The sequence below is a fragment of the Pimephales promelas genome, chromosome 22 (genome assembly GCF_988280905.1).
Source record: "Pimephales promelas chromosome 22, fPimPro1.hap1.1, whole genome shotgun sequence".
Taxonomy (NCBI): Eukaryota; Metazoa; Chordata; class Actinopteri; order Cypriniformes; family Leuciscidae; genus Pimephales; species Pimephales promelas.
In genome coordinates, this window is record NC_142790.1 from 27,314,977 (window position 1) to 27,337,170 (window position 22,194).

Below are 22,194 nucleotides of genomic sequence, written 5' to 3' on the forward strand. Positions count from 1 at the left end.
CTTCCGTTAAACAGTCAGCGTAAAACTTCAAAAACTGGGCACAATGAAAATGACTTTCACATTCATTATTCTATTCACCATTCAACCGTCGGATATTTAAATATTATTGACGTATTAAATATCACTGTAGTAATATTTGTCTTTATAATGTATATTTTGCCTCATATATAGCACCATTGAGTGATTTTAACATAATTTCGGGGTTTCTCAGAAGAAGCGGGTAAACTTCTATAATGGTGAATAACTGAGAGAAGAAAAAATCCACAATAGTGTTTTCCACAACTTTTAAAAGAGGAAAAAAATAGAGAGATTGATAACCGCAGTCAGAAGAGAGATAGATGTCAACTTTACCATCACACACCTTCTTCACAGCAGCATCAACTAGTTTGTTTGTTTGTTTGTTTGTTTTTGGATGCAAAGGTAATATATTTACAAATTATAGCATTATAAATGTACATACATTTCTTTTAAAATTTAAATATAAAAAAAGTATATAAAGTGGGTCTTAAAAAGTTGCCTTTTAGGGTGGGGTTCCTTCATTTATCATATTTGAAGGTTTGTGGCATCTAAGATTGAAGACCCCTTGTATAGAGTATATAGCCTGACGCTCAACTAGTCACTAGCTCATGCTGGATTTACATGTAACTAACTTAAAATACACAGGCTGGGTTAAATAAAGTGGAACTCAAATCCGCAAAACACCTAGCAAACTTAACTCAAATGCAGCATATTACAAACATCATTTGAATATTTATTTAAACATATAGACAACAGTCAATTTGTTTTGCAACAATAATGTGATCATTACAGTTTGAGAAGATTCTTCTCATGAACAAACAGCACATTTTGCACATAATAAAAAGTCTTTGGGGAAGTAGCTCACTGAAACCTTGACTACAGTATCCGATTACTCTGGTTTGTTTAACTCACTAGTTCCATCTTTCAAGATTTGTAAACACTCATAAAACAGAAGTCTGCTTATGTCAAGTGAAGGTCAGTGTTACTAAATAAGTCACTGAAAGTCCTCCTTCCCCAAAGATTACACAAACCAAGACTACGGATCACTTTCATCATCATCCTCTTCCTCTTTACTCTTCTGTTCTTCCTCCTCACCATCATCGTCTTCCTCTGATGTCTCTTCACTGTCATCATCATCCTCAGCCCTGAGAGAACAAACACACACAGATTACTTTAACAGGTTGAAATTAAGCAAAATTCATAGTAGAATCATAATGATTAAAAGAAGAGTCTCACAGGACTGGCTTGTTGAGGTTCAGAAAGTCTCTTCCTGAGTCCACATCGAAAGGATCTGAACACAAACACACATAACAAACACCACAGTTATTTTCAAAACCCTTGCAGTATATTTGATTGTTTTAAAGAGGCCACATAGACTTTGACTATGGCTTAGATATAGCAGATAGTCAGACATCTAAATCAGACCGTTGCACGAAAGGGCTTAAGACTCTGACTATCTTAAGTTGGATTACACTGCAATGCATTCTGGGTAAAATAAGACACTTTTCAAAACAAAAAAACATGGTGGATCGACTCGAGTAAGCAGTTTACCCCAGCGGAAAATAAGTGTTTGTTGGAGGAGTATAACAGTTACAAGGACATTTTACTTGGGAAATTTAGCGGAGGATGTAGTAACAAGAAGAAATGTTTAATTTGGAAAGGGCCATTTTCCCTTTGCTTTCGGCTGTTTGTAATGTAACCTATTATTACTGCTGGTTGCCATGGTAACAGAGTATTAGACCAAAGTTCGTCTGTGGGAACGGTGTCTAATTATTTGATCTAAATTAAGTCAGTCTTTATTTTTGTGAAACAGTCTATCTTGCATTAGCTAGTGTATAAGCAAATTTTAGACTTGTCTAACTCTATAGATGAATAGCTTTATGAAACCGGCCTCTTAGGGTGCATTACCCAAAAGAATCATTATCCAATAACGGTTGTTGGTAATATCGGAACTTGCGACCATAGTTGGCCTTCTGAAAGTCACAAATGTGCTCTGTTTGCCAGCTAGACCAGTGCGTTGTGATTGGTCAACCGCTTTGAAGATGTTTGGGAAATGTCCCGCCCCTTACCATAACCGGGAGTTTCAACACACTTCTAAAGCAACTCAACAGTGTTTCAGGGAGAAACAGTGCGCACCAACTTCCTTTGGAGGGACTTTGTGCTTTGCAGAGCTTTTTCATGCTCAAACACCCACATTACACACTAAAGAAAGATGAAAATGTAAAAAAGCATAATTGGAACGTACCTATCTCCTCTTCCTGAGGAGTTTCACGGAAAAACTCTTTCTCCACAGCCAGCAGTTCCTCTTCGGATTGGCTGGAAGCGTAACGCTCTAGAAGAGTCTTGTTCAGCTCCAAAAATCCCAAACCCCACTTAAACTTCCTCAGCAGGAGCACAGCCAGGTCACGAAATCCTGATGCATGATCATATACATACTACTTTTATTTTTTGTAGCAATTTTAATGGCCAATTATTGGCCAATAAACCATGCTGTATATCAGCATCACTTTGGCCATTTGTGACCACTCTCTCGAGTCAGTTTTTCAGCCATTGAAATGCATAATGCTTAAACCACTGCTATAATTCATACAAATCCATATGGCAATAGCAGGGAGAGAGAAAGCTAAAGCTGGCAGCTGCTTACCCACAATGCAGAAGGTGGCAGCATAAGCCTCGACGCAGGACAGCTTGCACGGCTTTCCGTAGTTTACAGGATTTGCTGCGACCAAGAACGGCAGAAGCCTCGGATGTGAGCCAATCATTTTGCTGAAAGGCGTATCTTCAAGCCGTGCCCATGAGCAGTCAATCACTGCCAGCCCAGCCTGCGCCACAATCTCCCTGGAAATGAAGAATATTACAGATTAAGAATTGAGACATTTTCTGTCATTTTTATCAACACAATAGTTCAAAAGTTTGGGGTCGGCATGTTTTTTTCAAATGTTTTTAAAAGACGCCTCTTCTGCTCACCAAGACTGCATTTATTTAATCACACAATATTGTGAAATATTATTAAAATTTAAAGTAGCTATTTTCTATTTGAATATTTAAAAAAATGGCTGTGTAAATGTGATTTTGTGAAAATGAACATTTAATTTAATATTCAACAATAATATTGATCTGTCTGCATTGACACTATTATACAGAAACTGAACTGAGCTGGACAATGGCATCACGGTTTTCTCCAGAGCGGCTATATATATATATATATATTAGGGCTGTGCAAAAATTAATTGCGATTAATCGCATCCAAAATAAAAGTCTGTGTTTACATAATATATTTGTGTGTGCTGTATATAATTATTTTGTATATATAAATACCTATGCATGCATGTATATATTTAAGAATTATTTGCACTTAAATTCTGTATATATATAAATACATAATCTATATTATATAAATATAAATATTTTATGTATGAATAACACATTTTCTTAAATATATACATGAATGTGTGTGTATTTATATATATAAAAAATAATTATATACAGCACACACAAATATATTATGTAAACACAGACTTTTATTTTGGATGCGATTAATCGCAATTAATTTTTGCACAGCCCTAATATATATATAAATTAACTAAATTAATAACTTTTTTAAAACAAAAACGAATGTGATGCTTCTGTGATGCTTTTTTCTTCTGGAAACAAACCTTTTTGAATATTTTTTCTGTTATCTCTGTAAAGCTGCTTTGAAACAATCTGTATTGTAAAAAGAGCTATATAAATAAATGTGACTTGACCTGACCTGTCTGCAGGTGTAACGTATCTGGTTCCCATCGGGCTGAGGATCAGGCCATTGAAGCGCTGATTGAGTCGAAGGCAGCGCACTAAACCTTTCCTGGCCAGCTTCCGTCCTGTGCAGCGTTTAGGGTCACAGTGACCCAGATCCCACATGGCCAATGGACAGGGCAACTTTACACCTCCTGACGCCCCTGAATCTGCATCCTCACTGGCTGAAGAAAAAATCCACACAAATACACTGACAACATATAACCTCAATTGTGTCAAGCTTTATTACAGAGAGTAATTCAGTCTGTGACATAAATGAGCTGATATGTTTAAAAAAACATGACAATCGCTTAAAAGGATGGTTCACCCAAAAATTAAAACTCAGTCATCATTTACTCGCCCTCAAGTTGTTCCAAACCTGTATGAATTTCTTTCTTTTACCGAACACAAACAAAAATATTTTAAAGAATGTTGGTAACATAACAGTTGATGAACCCCATTGACTTCAGTAGTATTTATGGAAGTCAATGGGTCAACTATTTGGTTACCAAACAAAATGGTATTCCTTAAAAATGTCTTATTTTGTGTTCAGCAGAGTAATGAAATTCATTCAGGTTTGGAACAACTTTGAGGGCGAGTAAATGATGACTTAATTTTCATTTTTGGGTGAACTATCCCTTTAACGTGTCCATCCAAACTGGCATGACAGCCACAGACCTTGCAGAGCCTCGTGCATCTCCTCTGTGAAGGTTTCTAACGATTTCCCCTTCATCCTGTGTCGTGTGTCTTTGCCCTTGTGAACCGCTCGCTCACATTTACCCTGTTTTTTACGTCGCATATCTGAAATTCACCTTATTTTGTTTTAGGAATAAAAACGTCAACTTTCAGACGTGTGTAGAAGCTATTTAAAGGGTTGACTGTATTGTAAGCTATTAAACCATCTTACAAATTATAACACACCAAAAATGTATCTACTTTACGCTGATCACGGCATACAAATGCCTTTAAATAAAATCCCAAATACTTATTCTGAGACACGCTGGCTCGTGAGGCCAAAACACGGTGACGTAATGAAATAGCTACTGTCACCAAGCACAAAAGACGCTCGTTTATTTAAATTACATCAATATTAATATTTTATTAATTCAGTTTAGGTAAAGCAATATAAATGAATATTTTATGCAAAACGCTATGGATAAATTATACAAAACCGACAGATAGTAATCGATACAGTAAAAACGGAAGAGGACTTTTATTTAAGCACAATTACACCCCGGAAATGTAGAAAACTAATTTTTTGGTTTACTGCAACGCCGCGTTTCCTACATTCACGATTGTTTTGATGCACTTTTCGCCTTTGTGTTTAATGTTTTTAACAGCAAAAGGGACCCATTTTTACAAATTAAATGTAAATATATCTTCATGTATGTTAAAACTCTTAAATATGAGGTATTTTCTCGATAATTGTTGTATTTCGCAAGCCACACGTTCATAAAACATAAAATCTTCTCCAATCGGTAATGTTTTCAGTTGTGGTTGTGTCACATGAACAGATAGAGGAAAGATAAAAAGAAATGTAGTTTTACTTACAAGTTACAACTCCCACGATTTCAAGAGTTATGGAGTCTGCATATTTAAAATTATGCCTGTTGTGTCTGACAGCACTGGGTAAGTGTAATAAAATAGAGCCTCGTTTTATTAAATCTGATCAATATTGTAGCATGTGTGTTTCCGTTGCCAAAATCCTCTGTTGTCTTTAGGGTGTTCAATATTAATAACGTCAGTATCCATTATATGGTGTTTTTTGATGTTTCAGTGTCAGTCATATCAGGAGGGAAGATGAAGATAGTTGAGGAACCTAATACATTTGGGTCAGGTTTCCGGCAGCAAACCCTCTAAAATTTTCATTTCAAATATGAGATCTAACGTTAATTAAACAACATAGTCTGAATTTCCATATTGTTCTTCCTTTGATTTTTTTAGGTTGAATAATCAGCTTATGTCTCAGAGCAATCGACTACAGGCAAAGATCAGCCCATCTCCAGTGTCTGGACCTTCACATCTGCACAGACTGGCAGGGAAATGCTTCAACTATATTGAGGCTCTGTATGTAACATCTGCACAGCTTTAAAACTATTGAAAAATATATATTTTTTAAAGTGTAGTAGCTTAATATACATATCTAACTTGCTTTATCTTTATGCATATGAATTGTGTTTTTAATTCTTCTGTTTTTTAGATACAAATACGTATTCTGTCCATTTCATAATGTGACTCAGCATGAGCAGAGTTTCAGATGGAACGCATACAGCGGTATATTGGGGTAATGATCTTTAGAAAAAGTTTCTATTTCACTTTCTTCTTTTTAATTAAGCTTGCATTGTTTAAAATCACTGTGTATGTGTAGTATTTGGCAGGAATGGGAGATTCAGAATAACACGTTTACTGGCATGTGGATGCGAGAAGGAGATTCATGTGGAAACAAGAACAGACAGACCAAGGTTTGTTTTTTTCCCCATGAACACTATCTTTGTGTTAATTGTAATGTGAGCTTATGGAGATTTTGTTTGCCAGTGAATGTTGACGTGTGACGGATGTTGAGTGTCTCTATTCAGGTTCTCCTGGTCTGTGGGAACAGCAGTAAGCTGTCGAGTGTTTCAGAGCCGCAGACGTGTGTTTATTCACTGACGTTTGAGACGCCACTGGTTTGCCATCCACACTCCCTCTTAGGTGAGTTATTGTTGTTTTTAGCTTGTTTTGTCTTATTTTATGTAATTGTATGTGATCCTCCTGAGGGACCTTTAAAAGTTAATTGAGGCTAAATCTACAGTGTAACAAGTCTCACTTGTGTGTTTTTACAGTGTATCCAGTTTTGAGCGAGCCATTACAGAAGGAGTGGGATGAAATTTCCCAAGCTCGATATGAAGATCTCCTCACAGAACAGGTGACAACAAACGCACACACTGTTTTACTCTTCATGCCTCTGAGAACATGATAATAAGAGGCGTATGTGTGTGTTTAGGGTTATAATAAGCTGCTGAAGGAGCTGTTTGAAGAGGCAGGTCTCCTGAGAAGAGCTCAGCAGCAGAAGGCAGAGGAGAGCACGACGTCCCTCACACATCCCAGTCTGGAGCAGTGCAAACAGGTCAGAGAGATGTGCGCTGGGACGTACTGCGCTCAGCTTTAGTCATGCTAGTGCCGTCAGCGTGTGTTACGAGACCCCTGAGATGGGTAATCAAGTCATATTAATCACATTAATTTGGGAGAAACACTCATTTGCAGACAACATAACTAGGTGAGGAGCAGAGATGTATAGTAACGAAGTAGAACTACTTAAGTACTGTACTTAAATACTAAAATGCTGTATCTGTACTCTACTAGAGTATTGTTTTTGTCTCATACTTCTACTTTTACTTCAGTAGATATTTTCGATGAATTTAATACTTTTACTTCAATATTTTTTTTAATGTTCTGCTAGTTACTCGTTACAATTATAAAAATTTTACGAATCATTCGTTGCAAGTTGGCTTTCATGCTGCCAGTTTTATAGAGTAATGGTATTGATTGACACACACATTGGCAACTAAAGGAGGGGTTGTCCTGCAATGACATTTTTTTGGCGGCCGCCAAAGCAAATTTGTATCCCGCCAAAGCGCCTTATTTGATTGCTAGTTCAAACTTTTGACTGCTTTCTTTAATAATTACATGACACAATACTTGTACTTTTACTTTTAGTACTTAAGTAGTGAATTTTAAAATAAACTACTTGCAATAGTTAAGTACAAAAAATGTTAAATACTTCAGTACTTCTACTTAAGTGTGGTGCTTAAAGAACACTTCAACACTTCAAGTCACTTTTTTTGATAGAGCACTTGTACTTTTACTCAAGTCCGGGTTTCTAGTACTTTATGCATCTCTGGTGAGGAGTAAATGCAAATAAACACCTCTACTGAACTCCAATCGATTGTTTTACTTACAAAAAGGTACAGTATATCATGAGTAGAAATATTTACAATAGGAGGTAAATTTAAACAAGACAAAAACGCACCTCAGACATGTACACAGGCACTTACAAATATAAGAAAAATAGGGAGAGTTGGAGAAGGAACGCGGCCGGCTTCCAAATCAAAGAAATAAAAACAAAACCAAGCTTGCAGCCTGATATCTAACCCTAATGTCAAAAGAAAATAATGAAATGAATAGTCTTCGCATCTATTGTTAACTTTTGAACTAACTATTGTTAATTTGAACAGGAGCAAGCAGAGATAGAACAGCTACGATCGCTCCTAACACAACATAACATCTCCTATGAGGCGACAACAACAGGTGAGACATGCATGCTCTTCTGATTTATACAACGCAACAGCTTTGAGTCACAAAAGCCCGGGACACACTAAGCCAATGTCAAAGAACTAGCGGTGACGAAGCTGACTGTGTTGTGGGCTGCATCTCAGCCAAGCTGTCAAAGTATTTTCATATTACATTTAGACTTATAAATAACAACATCTGCATATTTTTGCTCAGTTTGTGCCTCTGAATAAAATTGGTGTTTTTATTCCCTTCTCAAATATGAGCTTCATATTCTCATATATGGGCCATAAACACCTGATATATCAAATATGATACTCAAAATCAAAAAGCACATATGCAAACCTTTTAAATGACATTTTTGACTATTATTATTTCATATGTCAGACTTCACAAGGTTAAAGAAAGCTAAATATTTCACAAAAATAATTAGGTGATGCCATGAGCATGCATTACTTGAGCTCAATGGAATTGTTCTCGCTCTCTCAGACAGGACACAGGATCAGGGTCCCGTCAAGCCCTCGCCCCTCCAGGAGCAGCACCTGCGCGGGGACACCGGCTTTGTTGCTGATCTGCACTGACATGCCCGGCAGGACCACAGAACATTCAGGAAAATAATATTACTGTGAGATAATGCTATTAAATGAGTTTTAAATTTGACTTGATGTCGTCTTTCCTGAAAAATAAAGATTTTATCACATGACAGAGTGTTCACAAGGGTGAGTGAATTGAATCATTTTGTTAAAATTATCTGTCCAAACAAAACGATTCGTTAAAATGAATCGTACGCCCCACTGCCAGGATCCGGTAACTTGAGATTTAAAATACTCTTTCTGAACCACTAGATGGAGGCATCCAACAGCTCTATCGTTCTTTTCCCACCACTTCTCTACTGTGTGTAAACAAACCAAGCGTTTTAGACGAAATACCACTGTCATTTACACAGAAATCCCCTCACGCCCTCCAGTCTTATTTGCTCCCATCCAATTTCTTCTCTTATCTCTTTCCCTTGGCCATCGCTAGACAGCACCGGCAGAACAAACAGCCCACATCCAGCTGCAAATAACGGACAAAAACACTCGAGCAATCGGTTCCAGGGCAGCAGTTTCCTTTTTGGTTGTAAATAAGGATGTAGCAACCGTTTGTCGAGACGGATCATGTTAGAAGCCGAAACGGGAGAGTTCAACTGAAAATGACCAGACCGTGAAAAATAAAATCCAATTTAGAGACAGCAGAGCTCACCAGAGAGCAAATAAAACTCTATTTTATACTTCTCCTTAAGTGTTTGCCCGTGCGAAGTGCCACCACGGTTGCTATGCGGTTTCTAAGGTGTTCTGTGGTTTATTGCATTGTTCTACATTGAAAACATATTTGCCTACTTAAAATATAGGCTACAACATTTAATAATATATTTTATTTGTAACGCACTTTACATCAATTTAATGACCCCAAAGTGCTACACATAAAAACAGGAACATTAAAAAAGATAAAATAAATGAAATAATAGCACCGTTAGCCAAAAAGAGTCCACAGTCTGATTTTTCCAACAAACTTAAGTAAATCCAACTTGCCAACATTTGTTGTACTTAAATATATGAGTTCACTTAACATTCTTTACTTAAAAAATATTGAACACAATAGAATCTTCTAACTAATTACAAGTTGTGTAAACTTAACATTTAAGGTCATAGGTCAAATTGACCAATTCACCAAAAGACCATTTTGCAAGATGTAAACAACACTGGTCCAGAAACACTTCCTATTTCAGTTTGTTTCACATGTAAAGAAAACATCTTAAAGATGTTTGTTTAACTTTTTGATTCAGTTTTATATGTTCTGTTGGTTGTATTTTATTCCAGCTTTTATGTAGTGTTAAAAAACTGAAACAGGAAGTGCTTCTGGACCAGTGTTGTTTACATCTTGCAAAATGGTCTATAAACAGTATTTTAAATGCTTTGTGTATGTGTGTGCGTGTGCACAATATAACACCTTTTTTATTTTGGGTCTGTGCACCTGCCAGTAAATTAAATTCCAAATTAGATTGGAAAAGACATTTCATACACACAGTCTACAACACCTCAGAATGTCAAAACTTTGCAGGCATGCTCATATGAAAAACAGGCAAACAATTTCAAGAAAAACATCCTAGGTTAATTAACCAGTATTTTCAACTCAAAAATGTGCTGTGCATGGGTAAAATCGCACATCCATTAAAAAAGGCCCAAAGTTAAGATTTATATATTTTAATTGCATTTAAAATTTCTATTCATTTGAATTAGGTTCAACATAAATAAACGAATAAACTTAATGTGATGCATATTTGTCAGTCATACATAAATTAAGCTATTATTTATTGAACTAAGTGCATAATCCTATTTTCAAAATTAATTTGTTCAAATTGATTAGGATCTGTTTTATCACCATCAAGGCAGTATTGTAGTTTAATCAGCGTGATAATGCACCTCTCCTCAACAAATCACATGATTTGAGAGCTCATTCATGTCTGTAGTCGCACAATCAGGACTGATTTGTGTCACACCTGATCTGAGACTGAAGTGGCGTCTGGTTTCTGAAAGAGAGATTGAGTGACCTTATTACAAACCTCTCTCTCTCTCTCTCTCTCTCTCTCTCTCTCTCTCTCTCTCTCTCTCTCTCTCTCTCAAGAGATAAAGCTTCTGCCTGCAGGACATCCTCTGCCTCACAATGACGCACTCAAAGGGTGCAGATATTTATATCAGGGTTGTGTACATTAGATCCTCAGTCACTTCAGAACCGCAGATGACTCACACGGCTCCCTTAATATCGGACTGCTCTGAATGCATGGGCTTTTCACAGTCAAACAAGTAGTTTTACTTCTCCACAAGCTGTTCGGATTGATTTTGGAGGAAAACATTTAACGCTGACAAATGCATGTAGAACACACAAAGGTCAGCGCTGACGTTTCCATCAGGCGCATGACAGATGCATTTGATGAACTTCAGCGCCTGTCACTCAAACCTCAGGTGGGCAATTAAGGCCTTTCTTCTAATTTGATCTAAACAACAAAACATGGCAATGACATTCAGCATGAAATGCGTGAACTTGACAGTTTGTCTTTCTATTCATTTCAGAACTGAAGAGCTTCTCAGGCAGGAGATGAAGAAGGCAATGTGTTGGAGGCAGGTCTCTTTATATAGAACCAGCAACCAATGAAAACAAGACTGAGGCCTGCTTACCAAATCTTAATAAATGCAAACAAGCGATTATGTAAAGCAGAAATCTTCCTTCATATATGTACAGATTTCATTTAAGGAGGGACGTCCGGGCGAGAGACAGAGACTGAGACAACAGGCCTCTGTGGAGAAAGAGTCACGTGACGCTGATGCTCCAGCAGTGCACCGGCATGCAAAACAGGCTTGAACACATTGATAAAAGATTTGTTTTATGTTTATTAATAAGGGTATTTACATAATATTTTTCCTGGCGAAGAGCCTACGTGCTCGAAACATTACCACCTGTGTGTGAGTCAATTCAATTTTAAAGGTGTGCTGACTTTTTCCCCTTTTTTATACATAATATTTTTCCTGTAATAATAATACTTATTATTATTGTTATAAAGGTGGCACATAATAATAATTAATATTATATTAATAATAGATAGATATTATATTACAAAAATTACATACTATCATATTAATAAAATATTATTTTAATAATAGTATGATTCCAAATAATATCATAAATATATATTACTATTTAATTTATATATATATATATATATATATATATATATATATATATATATATTAGGGCTGTGCAAAAGTTAATTGTGATTAATCGCATCCAAAATAAAAGTCTGTTTTACATAATATATTTGAGTGTGCTGTATATAATTATTTTGTATATATAAATACCTATGCATGCATGTATATATTTAAGAATTATTTGCGCTTGAATTCTGTATATATAAATAAATACATAATCTATATTATATAAATATAAATATTTTATATAGGAATAACACATTTTCTTAAACATATACATGCATGTGTGTCTATTTATATATACAAAATAATTATATACAGCGCACACAAATATACTATGTAAACACAGACTTTTATTTTGGATGCGATTAATCGCAATTAACTTTTGCACAGCCCTAATATATATATATGAAGAGTTCAGATGCAAAAGCCTCTAAATGCCATTTGAAATTTTCTTCTTTAATGATGATTTTTATCAAACTTGTATATTTAAGTTCAGTAATTTCACTTAAATAACAATTAATAGGTAATTATCATTGCCATTTAAGTGAAATTACTGAACTTAAATATACAAGTTTGATAAAAATCATCATTAAAGAAGAAAATTTCAAATGGCACTTAGAGGCTTTTGCATCTGAACTCTTCATATATATATATATATATATATATATATATGATAAATAAAGTTCATTACATATAATGAACTATATTTTAAAAATAATCATAATAATAATTTTGATTATATTGTTGTTCAAAAAAATAATGCTCTCAACAACAATAATTATAATAATAAAAATAATGGAAAGAGTGTGTACATTAATAATTATATTTTTGTAATAACTTAGTAATTATTTTTTATTATTTATATTAATAAAGGTGGCAGATAATAACTATATATATATATATATAAATAGTTCTATAATATGCAATTATATTATAATTGTTATATTACTCTCTAAATTAATCATTATTTAATTAATAATCATATAATATATAAATATTATATAATAATAATTATTATAATTTTTTGTGATCATTTATATATTTCAATGTAATTATAATTTATTACTATTAGTATTATTTATATAAGTTTATAAATGCACAATTAGTTACCTCACAATGTTATGTCATATTATTAAATTACTATTAAATAATTATTGTGCATAAATATGGGCTTACTGGGCAGACACTTGCAGCAGGATTCCGCGTTCAAGCACATATTTTATAAGACAGTGTTTCCAAAAAAAAAAAACATGTCGACCTGGATAAAGTGAGGAGACAGCAACTTAAACTAGGACAAAAAGTGTGCGCTGTAAGATGCGAGAAAGCATAATGAGAAGAAAGGGAGGTGTAACACAACGGAGAGGTGAGATTACTCTGTATTTGGGCTTCCAGAAGGTTGCCAAAAACGGTTTCTTTCCATTCTTGTGAATGCAAGGAAACGTCAGTGTTATTTTACTAGATTACATTTCCTGCAATGTTCTTTTTAGGCTGAGGTTTAACACCTTGAATGCAGTGTAAGACGCTTTGGATAAAACCATCTGCCATGCATAAATGCAAATTTACTCGACTGTTACACTATAATAGATCATAAAAGAAAAAAACAATCACAATGCAGTATAAACATCACAATGATGTCACTGTGGTCGGTTAGGTTTTGAATAGCGAACATTCTAAACAATGAATGTCAATGGGAAATGTTGAGGCACCATGATGATATTTGTTGTGCTGCCCTTAATTTAACTGTAGTAATAAACATGATTTATCATTATTGTATTGAGAATCTAATGAATTTTTTTTTTTATAAAAGCTATAGACAAATTGTAAGTCACCAATTCTTGTTTTTATGCAATATTGTAGTGTTTTAATCTGTGCACATAATTATTTTTTTAAAGGGATACTTCAGGATTTAGCATTAAGCTTTGCATTAGTAGAAAACCTGTAGTATCTTCTAATTGCCGTGCTTTCCACCCCCATATCCCCCTGAGACGAGAGATTTATGTATTTTTTTTGTTTGGAAAAAATCCTCAGATGACACAAAAATCGTCATTTTGCGTCATCGGAGGATTTTTTGGCCAGAGGCTAAAGACTGCAGTCAGTAGTAGGTAGGCGTGGCCTCTTAGGGCAGTGAAGCAAGTGCATTCTGGGAGTTGTTGTCTTTCATCCACATTCGCCAAATATACATTTTCTGGCTTTTCTCAGTCTAAAAAGCTCCAAATTCAAAAATAATTTTACATTTCTTCTACATAAATGACCAATTTTAAAATACAAATTAATCTTTCCAGAGGTGAACAGTCCCTTTAAATTCATGTACCTCATAATCTTTAAATAACTTCTTTCCCTTTGATGATGTGTTTACTGGTGATGAGGGCGGGGCAACCTGTCACTCACATCAGATAGCAAACCACAACCATCCAATCAATTCTGTACAAAATCAAGCCCCGCCCACATTTGTTCCTGTACGAGAGGCAGTTTCATTCGTATACACGTCACAATAGGGAAAAAATACAATAATTTCTGTTTCAGCAGCTATAAAAAAAAATCAAAAACTAATAAAAGTTTTGAAAATTTCAAATAAAACCATAAAATCTCAAATGTATTTATTTATTTACTTGTTTCAAGGATAGCCCCTTGAGATCTCATTTTCGAGGGGGTCCCTTCTTTACAACAAACAAGATCATAATAGAAATTCATAAATAAAGTAAATACAACACAGGACTATTACAAACATTTAGATAATTTTTAAAACTAATTCAAAATACTTGATCTGAATATCTCAATGGTACAAAAAAAGAAAACACTGTACACTTTACAGGAATGAGAACTTGGGAGAAAAATGTGCCTAAATGTCACAGAATGCAAAAAAAGATCTAAAAATAGGTTTGATGTTCTGCATTAAATTGTGGGTGAAAACAAAGCCTGGGCGCTCGAGGGGTCCTGTGATCATGTGAACGCAGGCCATTGGACGAGCACATCTCGCATCCATAAAGGACCCTGGATGCTCCGAGACACAGACGCCGTTCTTCCAGCATCCAGGAGCGCGAGCGCAATGAAGTAGGTCATTCACGCGCAGATACACCCCCCTCCCCTCCTTCTCTCTCTCTCACACACACACTGTACATCACTGATGACTGAACACACACACAAGCTCCTCTCTCCTCGTGCTCCAGCACAGCCTTCACAAAGGAAACACTGAACAGGACTGTGTTTTTTCCACACGAGCTGAGGATGTAGAGCAGAGCCCAGTGTGTGTGTGACAAAGCTCTGAGCCAGACGTCCTTCAGGAACGCTGAGGAAACTCATTCTTTGTGATTGAAGATCATGCTTTTCTGGGGGGGAATGGACGGGTAGACGCGGCGTTTGGATGCAGGAACATGAGGGAGAGAGAGAGGGCACCAGCAGGTGAGTCCTGGACATCTCCTTCGTCGGGTCAGCGCTGTGTGTGTGACGTGTGTATTGATTTCTTTTGTCTGAAGACCGCCGAGGGCTCTTGATGCTCGCAACTGTTTGTTTTGCACTGTTGGTGGCACGCATGCATTCACGCATTTCTGTTGATGTTTACAGATTTAAAGGCGTTTTGGTTAACATTTATAAAGCATGTGAAGTTCTGAATAAGGTAAAAAAAAATGAAACAAAGCGGTAGTAAAAACGCTAAAATAAATAAATGAATGATTCATAAAAAAGGAATAGAATTTTTGATTTATTGTGTGCAATGCTGATGCATTTAGCATTTAGTTTGCATATTTGTAAGTACACTCTGAAAAATGCTGGGTTGTTTTAACCCAATTTTGGGTCAAATATGGACAAACCCAAAATGTTGGGTTAAAAATGTAATGTAAAAATTTAACCCAACGGCTGGGTTAGTCCATATTTGACCCAAAGTTGGGTTAAAACAACCCAGCATTTTTTAGAGTGTATAAGCAAGAATGTTGTGTATATAAAGAATGTGACCTGAGAGGTCAAAGGTCACCTTCAGGTGTTGACCTTAGGATAAAATTTTAGGGAACAGATTGTCCCATTTATTAAGTGGGGCAATTATGATTTACACTAGTAATGTGCATTCAAGACACTGCAAAAAGTGCAAAGTTATACACTCTAAAAAACGCATGTTTTAACGCATATTTGGGTCAAATATGGACAAACCCAGCTTTTGGGTTAAAATTTTTAGATTACATTTTTTAACCACACGTTTGGGTTTGTCCATATTTGACCCAAAATTGGGCAACCCAGCATTTTTTAGAGTGTAGGCTATATCAGTAAATTAAATCTTTCTTATTATTTGTGAAATTTACTTGCAATGTCTGAGTGAAATGTGTTTCAAAATAAATCCTACGTCCAATTTCCTTCAGTGCGCATCAGAGAAAGTCATTCACAATATATATGGGCTATTTCTTGCTATATAAAAATGACTTCAAAGTCTTCAAAATGGAGCTAATTAACATCAAGCAGTTTTATAAGAATGGAAAGTGTATGTTCCAGCTCATTTTGTGTGGTGTTCGGTAGGATTAAAGAGCATTTCTTCCAATTTTCATTCTGAAAAATCATTTTCCTCTCATTCCAGTTTAATATCCAGTGTGTTGTGGCCAATTCGATTGAAATTGGGAAGGGAAATTAGATTCTCTTTGCTCAAGGGTTAATAACAGGTATCTAGCCGAGGTAGACAATGACCTCTAGAGAGAATGAGAATGTTCCTGAATTGATTTCTCATTAGTTTCTCAGTTAGGGGCTAAAGTGTCCAGGATAGCAGGGGTTCGGCACATCTCAACTTCTGAGAGGTCATCTTAAGGTCGTCTGCTGGTGTTGTGTGGCAGTGATGCTCAGCGGAGGGTCTTGCGCTGTCACTACGCATGATGCTGAAAACATGAGGACTCGTTCTAGGTCACTGCTTTATTCCCGTGAGCTCTGCGAGACGTCAGGCCCGTGATTCAGTTAGTGCCCTTTGCTGCTGTTGAAATATTTACAAAGATTGGACTGCTTCGTCGGAGAGCGTCAAATCGGGTGCATAAGTGCTGACAAGACGAGGGAAATAAGGACACGAGCGTTAGAGAGAGGAGAATAAACAGAGGAAAAGACGTCATAATGGAGGTCTATAACACCAGGGGGCCGGAATCACAAAACATGATGTTGACCACCACTACGATATATTAATCTTTAGCACATGATACTGGTAGTTTGCCACTCAGAGTCAAAGCATCAGCACAAGCGAGCAGGGCCGAAAGTGGTGACGAACACACACACATTTTGAACCGAGGGGGCGACTGTGAATGCAACGGACCACAATTAATAACTATTTAAAATACATGGCACATTGGAAAACATGACTCCAAAAATAGTGTGCATGCTTATTATTGTTAAGGTAATTTGCATATGACACAGAAAAGAGGGTTTTGATCTGCAAATCTTCAACAAGAATCGCAATACAATCAGATAACATCAAAGTCTGTCATTTTCTTCCCAAGAAAACTGAATGACCCATTTTTGTGGATTTTAAGGCACCAAATTATATTTAAGGCGTCCACCTGTTAATAGACCTGAAAATTACATTTCCAACTTGAATTTTGGTAGATCTTGAAAGCTTCGTAGCACAAATTTAAGTTTAGTTTGACGCTTGGCAGATTATTGCTGAAGTGAAAAAGGTGGAACTAAAGGTTATTATTATGAAAAATGCATAAAAATACTATTTTAAAATTTTATATGAAATATAGATTTTCCAAAACATGTTTTACTCTAAAAAATCAAAGTCATAAATCTACACAAGTTGTGTTCCGAATTTGAGGTTAAGCTTTCAGTAAGATATAGTTTTAGACGATGTCCAGATGAAATTCGTCTCCCATTCATTTCCAATGCGCTCATTTTTGAGGACCATTTAACCTTTTCAAATCATGTACTTGATTTTTTGTACACTGTCAAAACCTTTACCAAGTTGCGTATCATTCCGATAAAGTAAACAAAAAAAAAATCTACAAAACTAAAGCGTTAAATTTTTCTTTAAAAAATGACCAAACAAAATCAGACAAATGTTTTAACTTCTCTTTTAAGAATTTTGTGCATTGCAAAGAAAACATTTTCTCACTCATTTTCCACTACAAGTATCTAAACATTCTTAAAATCAAGATATATTTACTTGAGAAGCAAAATTACTTAAGAGATAAAGGACCGGTTTTACAAACAGGGCTTAGATTAAGCCAGGATTAGGCTTTAGTTCAATAAGGACATTTAAGAAGCTTTTATAAACGTGCCTTAGGAAAAAAAACATTACTTGTGTGCATCTTTAGACAAAACAATGGCTCTAAGTGGCATGGCTCAAGTTGCTTTCAGTTAAAACATGCATTTTGGTCTGGGACTCGGTTTAAACCTTGTTTGTGAAACTGGGGGTTATTATCTAAAATGATTTTGCTACTTGATTTAGGAACTTTGAGATTTTTAAATTAAAAACGAGACAAAATGACTGAGCAAGAAAACATTTTAGCTGTGTGAATCTGGCTCTTGAAATAAGTTTGTCAATGCATGCGAGTTAATGCATGTGTGTTTGTCAGTGCCCAGGTGGGTGTTCTGGCAGCGGGACGGGGCTGTGAGACGAGCGGGGCTCCGGTCGAGGACATGCAGGCGCTGTCCATCGCGTCTCTCTCCGCCTCAGAGGTGGAACAGCAGTATGAGCTGATCGCTGCTTTGGGGAAGGGCACCTACGGCAAAGTCGACTTGTGTGTGCATCGAACACAGGGTGAGTCTGTAGGGAAATGAGGCCGTACCGTTCCCGATTTTCTTTTCTTGTGGAACCAAAACAAAATGTTTTCCAGAATCTCCTGACTGCTCCTGACTGTCAAGCTCCAAAAATGCACCTCTATATTGAAATATAGAGGTCTTGGGGCACCGTGATATTTCATTGATCGCTGTTGTGTGTGTTGGCAGGAACCAAACTGGCTCTGAAGTACGTGAGTAAGAACAAGACGAAGCTGCGTAGTTTCCTGCGCGAGTACAGTCTGACGGCGGCTCTGGGCTGCAGTCCGTTTATCATCAAAGTCCTGAACGTCCTGTTTGAGACGGAGGACAGCTACGTGTTCGGCCAGGAGTACGCGCCCGCGGGAGACCTGTTCGACATCATCCCGCCTCAGGTAAGCCATCACTGCGCCTTACAGGGGAAACTCGGAAAATTAGAATAGTTTAGAATGGATTTCAGTAATTCAAATTAAAAGGTGAAACTAATATATTTATATGCATGATCATACTTTTCAGAGGGCCGACATTTCTAGTATTTAAAATCCTAAAATCCTTTTTTTAATTGATTTCATGTATTATTCTATTTTTTTGAGATTCTGAATTTGGGGTTTTCATAAGCTATAAGCCATAATCATCAAAATTATAACTTCTGCACAATATTCTAATTTTTCGAGTTTCACCTGTATTACACCTGTCTAACACCTGTGTCAGTATTTCATATGTTAGAATCCTGAATGCACACGCAGCTGGTCACATGGTTGGGTCATATTTCAACCCAAAATAATGTATTTGCAATAGAATGTATATGCTTCAATAGAAAACAGCTAGTTTAAACTGTAATAATATTTTGCAATTTGACTGTATTTTTGATCAGTCTTGGTAAGCAGAAAAAAATCTTTCAAAAACAGTTTAAAAATTGATACCGAACCCAAACTTTTGAACAGTATTTATTCATGTACTTGTTTGTTTGTTTGTAAACTAAGACCTGGACATGTTCTTTGTGAGATTTAACTAAATATACTGTGTTTTTTTTTTTTTTTTTTTTTTTTTGTCTAGATGACATGAACAGTACAGAAACACTCAAAAAAATGCTGGGTTGTTATAACCCAATTTTGGGTCAAATATGGACAAACCCAGCCATTGGTTTAGATTTTTAACCCAATGTTTGAGTTTGTCCATATTTTACCCAAAATTGGGTTAAAACAACCCAGCATTTTTTAGAGTGCAACTATCTGTATGTATCCATTATATCTTTATTTTTTTTTCATATGTTCTGTGCTATTTTTGGAGGAAAATATGGGCAAAAAAAATTGCTCAGGGAATTTGTATAACTTTATGATTGATAGGGAGCCTATGTTAATTGTGCATACATCTGTGGAGTTCTACAGGTCATGTGATCCTGCTTTTGATTATAGAAATCACTCCTCTCCTCTCTATACCTCTTGTGTCCCCATGTGTTTTCAGGCCGGCCTGCCGGAGGAGATGGTCAAACGCTGTGTTCAGCAACTGGGTTTGGCTCTGGATTTCATGCACAGCAAGAGTCTCGTCCATCGCGACGTGAAGCCAGAAAACGTTCTGCTTTTCGACCGCGAGTGCCGGCGTGTGAAATTGGCAGATTTGGGAATGACGCGGCGGGCGGGCAGCCGGATCAAGCGGATCAGCGGCACCATCCCATACACTGCTGCCGAGGTGTGCCAGGCCTCGGTTTCGGATGGCATCGTCGTGGCGACGACCCAGGACGTGTGGGCTTTCGGAGTTCTGCTCTTCTGCATGCTCACGGGAAACTTCCCATGGGAAGCGGCGTTGCCTAGCGACGCATTCTTTTCCGAATTTCAGCGCTGGCAGCGAGGGGCGTGTCCTCCAGGAGCCGTTCCCTCCCAGTGGAGGCGTTTCTCTGACGATGCGTTACGCATGTTCGGCCGGCTGTTGGCGTTGGAGCCGGAGCGACGCTGTGGCGTTAAAGAGGTGTTTTACTTCCTTAAATACGACCTGCTGAATCATCATCGCCGCAGAGCGTCCTGTAGGGCCCCGAGGGGAGGAGCCTCACGTTGCTCCGCCCACAGACACACAGAGCCCTCCCCCCCTTCAGGCACTTCCTGTCTACGCCCCACCCCCCTCAAACGTAGCATCCTGTCCGAACCGCATTCCTCAAGGGAAGAGTCCTCCAAAAGCCCGTCGCCCAACCGCCAAGACAAGAGCAAAGTGATGATGACCACTCCTATTGAGATTTGTGTATGAAGACCAAACTGGGTCTCTAAGTGTACGGGTTTCACTGGACGGCCGCGAAACTTGTAGCAATATTACTTCAGGAGAACTACTGGAAAAACGTTTGCACAAGAATGACAAGAATGCCGTAGGTTATTAAGAACTGGCAAAACTATTACTCTGTGACTGTGAAACCTCACTAATTTATAGGGAAAGTAGGACCTACTTTGGTAGGTCACTTCAGCTCTAGAAATGATTTTGTTTTGCAAGGAAAAACATACTGAATTTAACATATTTGCTTTTAATTTAAAAGAATAGTTCACTCAAAAAAAACATGTCTTTCTTTCTTATGGAGTCCCTAGAGGACATGGTGAGAGAAAAATATGAGATGGGAAGGAAAAAATGTGTCAAAACTTTTCCCTTCCCCATAAAAACTTTGCGTTTGCTCGCAAAACTCTTGCGTTCCCCTGAGAAACTTTGTTCACTTGCAAAGAACTCAAAAGTTGTGCGAGTGAATGCAACGTTTCTCAGGGGAACACAAAACATTTGGGTGTGAAATATGCATTTTCCTCAAATCTCATAATATTCCCCCCATCGCTTTGTCCCTTTAGGGGCTCCGTACGTTCTTCCATTGAACACGAATGGAGAAATACTGCACAATGCTCCATAATGGGTGCTTTAGATGTCAAGATCCTGAAATCACATCAAAGTACCACAGTCTGAGTCCTCTAAAGCCATATAATAGATTTATGTGAGTCATTCTTAACCAAAAATTGTATTGATAGTATTTTTGCTTCAAAGATTGTCCATTCACTGTCAGAAAGAATGTGAGAAATCACACGTGATCTATATCATACATCTAGCCCTAAAACGTGTTAATTAGTGCATATTATTTGTGTAAGCTACTAATATAGACCTTTCTGGTGTAGATAAGGTACAGAGTTGTTGCATTGAGCCCAAGGACAAGCTGATGTGCTACTAATAGTAAGATTTATGCACACATTTTGCACAAATTTGATCCATCTTGATATTGAACGGTACACTCTAAAAAATGCTGGGTTGTTTTAACCCAACTTTGGGTCAAATATGGACTAACCCAGCCGTTGGGTTAAATTTTTACATTACATTTTTAACCCAACATTTCGGGTTTGTCCATATTTGACCCAAAATTGGGTTAAAACAACCCAGCATTTTTTAGAGTGTATTTGAGAGATATGCATTTTCAATTCACATTTTGGTCCAGCGCAGTCTCACCCCAAAAAGTCATATAACTGACGTTTTGGGACGTCTTTTGACCATACGTCAATATTCACCTTTTTAGGGCCCCCTTAAACGTTGGTAGATGAGGTTATGGGATCCTAACTCTACCCCAGACCTAAACCTAACCCGTCACCTAACTGACGTTAAAGGTAAAGCGTCAGTTGTATGACGGCCCGGGATCGCCATCTAGCGACGTTTAAGGGGGCCC

At 36.9% G+C, this 22,194-nt stretch overlaps 3 protein-coding genes across 3 annotated transcripts; 2 read left to right on the top strand and 1 right to left on the bottom strand.

Annotated features, from left to right (window-relative positions):
• Window positions 1-619: 619 nt before the first annotated feature.
• tsr3 (TSR3 ribosome maturation factor) lies at window positions 620-4,992 on the bottom strand. The gene is made up of 6 exons (XM_039672498.2): window positions 4,471-4,992; window positions 3,770-3,977; window positions 2,663-2,856; window positions 2,264-2,431; window positions 1,255-1,309; window positions 620-1,163 (listed from the first exon to the last, which is right to left on the bottom strand). The coding sequence occupies exons 1-6, from the start codon at window positions 4,589-4,591 to the stop codon at window positions 1,055-1,057; spliced, it is 855 nt and encodes a 284-aa protein (XP_039528432.2). The 5' UTR covers window positions 4,592-4,992; the 3' UTR covers window positions 620-1,054.
• Window positions 4,993-5,064: 72 nt separating this feature from the next.
• On the top strand, window positions 5,065-8,721 carry gnptg (N-acetylglucosamine-1-phosphate transferase subunit gamma). Its single transcript, XM_039672497.2, has 10 exons — window positions 5,065-5,421; window positions 5,570-5,624; window positions 5,737-5,859; window positions 5,993-6,076; window positions 6,161-6,254; window positions 6,369-6,483; window positions 6,615-6,697; window positions 6,776-6,898; window positions 8,007-8,079; window positions 8,551-8,721. Exons 1-10 carry the CDS (start codon window positions 5,373-5,375, stop codon window positions 8,640-8,642), a joined length of 891 nt encoding a protein of 296 aa, XP_039528431.2. The 5' UTR covers window positions 5,065-5,372; the 3' UTR covers window positions 8,643-8,721.
• A 6,083-nt stretch (window positions 8,722-14,804) lies between these two features.
• Window positions 14,805-21,857, top strand: sbk1 (SH3 domain binding kinase 1). The gene is made up of 4 exons (XM_039671628.2): window positions 14,805-15,206; window positions 18,341-18,525; window positions 18,714-18,916; window positions 19,986-21,857. Exons 1-4 carry the CDS (start codon window positions 15,169-15,171, stop codon window positions 20,757-20,759), a joined length of 1,200 nt encoding a protein of 399 aa, XP_039527562.2. The 5' UTR covers window positions 14,805-15,168; the 3' UTR covers window positions 20,760-21,857.
• The last annotated feature ends 337 nt before the right edge of the window (window positions 21,858-22,194 follow it).